The sequence below is a fragment of the Gavialis gangeticus genome, unplaced genomic scaffold (assembly GCF_001723915.1).
Source record: "Gavialis gangeticus isolate Ggan-Ray unplaced genomic scaffold, GavGan_comp1, whole genome shotgun sequence".
Lineage (NCBI taxonomy): Eukaryota > Metazoa > Chordata > Crocodylia > Gavialidae > Gavialis > Gavialis gangeticus.
The window spans coordinates 16,774,318-16,777,454 of NW_017729019.1; the positions used below are offsets into that span (position 1 = coordinate 16,774,318).

Here is a 3,137-nt window from a genome sequence, read left to right on the forward strand (position 1 = left end):
TCTGACCCCAGTACTCTTTCTTGCCATGGCAGGGGGTCGGACTCAATGATCTGCTCAGGTCCCTTCTGACCCTAGAAACTATGAAACTATCCCTCAGCCCCCTCACCATTTTCATTGCCCTCCACTGGACTCTCTCCAATTTGCCCACATCCTTTCTGTAGTGGGAGCCCAATCAGGGAGACAGATGAGAAGAATTCATGAAGTTAGGGGGTGCATCCCGACCAGATGGCTGGTGTTAAACTTTGGGTGCAGCACGGCTCAAAGCAGGGTGTCACAGCACCATGGTACTCCATGGATCCGCCCCTGGAACTGGACGGCTCTTAATGGGGCGCCTGAACCAGCCTCGTGCCTGCAGCTGAGCACTTGGCGCTTTGCCCCCTGCTGCGACTGGCTGAGGGGTGCCATCAGCTGCGTTCTGGTGCCACCGATGCCCCTGGATGAGGGTCCAGAGTCCAAGGGCACCAGTCCTGGGTCCCTGTGAGGATGCCCAAGGGAGCAGCCTTCATGAGAAGGGCTGCAGCCTCCCCCACGCTCCTGGCTCGGGCTCCAGGCACACTCAGGTAGCTCCTGCGCCCCCTAGGTGCCCTGCTCTCCGAGCCCAGGGCCGGAACTACAACTCCCAAGCTGCTCCGCGCGGCCGCGCATGCGCACAGCTGCGCTGGAGCCCAAGATGGCGGACACAGCGTCCAGCGGCTCGAGCACGGTAACGGCGGCGACGCGGCGGGGACGCGGCCCCCCACTAGCGGCCGAGCCCCGGGCCCAGGCGGGCGGGGAATCGGATAATTCTTCCCGCGGGATAGAGGTCGCCCGCTGCGGACGCCTCGAGGCCTGCTGCTAAGAGCGGAAAGCTCTGATTGGCTGAAGGGTTGGGGTGGGCGGGTTTGAGACGGGGTTGTGGATTGGCCAAGGGTGCTTTGATGGGATTGGCCGCCGCTCCTGCCAATCAGAGGGGTGGGCTGCGGGTCATGTGGCTTGGTTTTAAAGGCACAGTGCATGGTGCTGGTTCCCCAGCAGAGCCTGCCTGGCAGAGGGCACGTGGGGCACAGCGGGGTGGGGAGTCGCATGGATGGAATCAGGGGCAGGAGGGCCCAGCAGGTGAAGGCAGGGCAGGGGCAGGAGGCTTGGGTTCCCTTTCTGCTGGGGGTGCCTCTGTTTCCCTTCTGCCCCCTGGGGAAGCTGCACGCCCCCAGCTCTGGGGAAAGGCGACGTGGCCATGTGCAGCTCCCTGCTGCTGCCGGGACCTCTGACGCGCCAGCAGAAAGCCAAGCTGGACCCCAGGAGCCTCTGATCCAGGGAGGCCGGCAGCCTGCAGAGGGGAGACGAAAAGGACCTGTTCTGTGTCTTAAATCGGAGCCAGGGGCTCAGCTTCCGTGTCCCTGGCTGTAACCGCTGCACCGTGCTGCCTCCGCCATGTTCCTTTTGCAGGCTGCCCCACCTGGGGGTGTTCTAGCCCCAGGTCTAGGGCTCGCTCAGTCCCATGGGGCGGATGGTACGGAAGAATCAGCGTGATCTCCGACTTCCCCAAGCTTGTGTCCAAGCTGTTCTTCTGTTAGATTGGAACAGGAGAGGGGATCCGAGACCAAGCCGGCATTAATTATATTGGCAATGCTTGGGCGCTTTGGGAAGCCTCCCTCCCTGCGAGGCTTGTCTGTCACCTAGTGCAGTTGTTTTTCATTTCTATGGACTCTCAAGGGGCTTCTCTGCATTAACAGGCTCCTTTGGGGTGGGGAATCTGTTTCCACAGAGGTCATGTGGCAAATACGCCACAACCCCCGCAGACAACTATTACTTGGCTCGGAGGAGGACCCTCCAGGTGGTGGTTAGCTCCTTGCTGACGGAAGCCGGGTTTGAGAGCGCTGAGAAGGCGGCGGTGGAAACGCTGACAGAAATGTTACAGAGCTGTAAGTGTTTAGTGGCACGGATGAAACTATTTGTCAATACAGAGGTGAAATTTAGAGGGATCGGTGGAGTTTTGGAGAGGCAGAAAAAAGGGGCCTTGTTGGAATACCCGGTATCTCGCTGGAAAAACAAACGGGTGTCTCAGGTGTGGTGACATTAACACGCCTAAGAGATCACTGCTGAAGCTTTTCGTTGGATTGTCTTAATTACTTAGACGACACTTTCTGCTAGGCATCCAGCTTGGATGCTTTTGTTTTTTATGCACTTGTATTCATTGGTGTCAGTGGAGGAACTGGCAAGAAGGATGGTCCAGTGGCTACAGGAGTAGCCTGCTATTTGGAAGACCTATATCCCAGTCCTTGCTTCACCATAAGCTTCCTTTGTGATCTTGAGCAAGTTGATCAGAGCCCCTCTCCCAGTGACTTTGATGGGAGTTCATGAAAAATCAATGGGAGTTGGGCAGCTAAATCTGTGACATCTGGTTTCATCTGTAAAATAGGGATAATTGCCCTGCAGTACTGTACAGAGATGCTGCGAGGGTAAATATACAGTAGACTCTCAGGTGTTCAGGTATTTTAGTAATGGAGAATGCATATCTGGCTTTCTGACTAATGTGCTTGCCTCCTAGATCCACACATTGTTCTGTGTTGGCATTTTAGTGGAAGCTGCCAGGTTATTAGATCTTTAGTGTGTCTGCAAGGCCATTGCTGGTCAGAGTGCATTTTTAACCAGAGGCCTAAACAGGGAAGCAGTAATATTTCTGCGTCCTTTCTGAAGTACTTGGAAGGGATCTCTGAAGATCATCTCCAGACTGCATAACCAGAATTAGGCTGCTGTATCTTGGTAGATGACTGTTTCATGTATCAGTTTTCTGGGCCATGTCTTTTCCCAGATGTTTCAGAAATTGGAAGGAGTGCCAAGTCCTACTGCGAACACACAGCAAGGACTCAGCCGACCCTCTCGGATATTGTTGTTACCTTGGTCGAGATGGGTGAGTGACACACACTGTGGTTCTCATGGAGCTGAAGTTGAGGAGATGGGGAGAGAGTGTTTCTTCTGACCTCAGTCTTTGTGGGATTGGAACATGGCTTGTTGGACCTTGGCTGCCCTGCCTAGCTGTAGCATTGCCTTCCCTGTAGTTGATGGGGGTGTGGAAAAATGCCTCAATCCCTGGATTATGAGCACTGCAGCGTAGCACTGGATAGCTGGGAGTTGTGGCGGGAGCGGTGGAGAGAGTG

The 3,137-nt window shown here is 55.5% G+C and overlaps 1 protein-coding gene across 2 annotated transcripts in view; it reads left to right on the forward strand.

Moving 5' to 3' along the window:
* Nucleotides 1–654: 654 nt before the first annotated feature.
* Nucleotides 655–3,137, forward strand: part of TAF8 (TATA-box binding protein associated factor 8) — an 8,913-nt gene continuing 6,430 nt past the window's right edge. Inside the window, exons 1-3 of one of the 2 annotated variants that reach the window (XM_019514252.1) lie at nt 655–703; nt 1,745–1,901; nt 2,792–2,890. In XM_019514252.1, the coding sequence (XP_019369797.1) occupies nt 671–703; nt 1,745–1,901; nt 2,792–2,890 (289 nt within the window). In that variant the 5' untranslated portion in view covers nt 655–670. Of the gene's footprint in view, nt 704–903; nt 1,096–1,744; nt 1,902–2,791; nt 2,891–3,137 lie in introns of those variants that run through there. The other variant, XM_019514251.1, reaches the window with a different exon arrangement.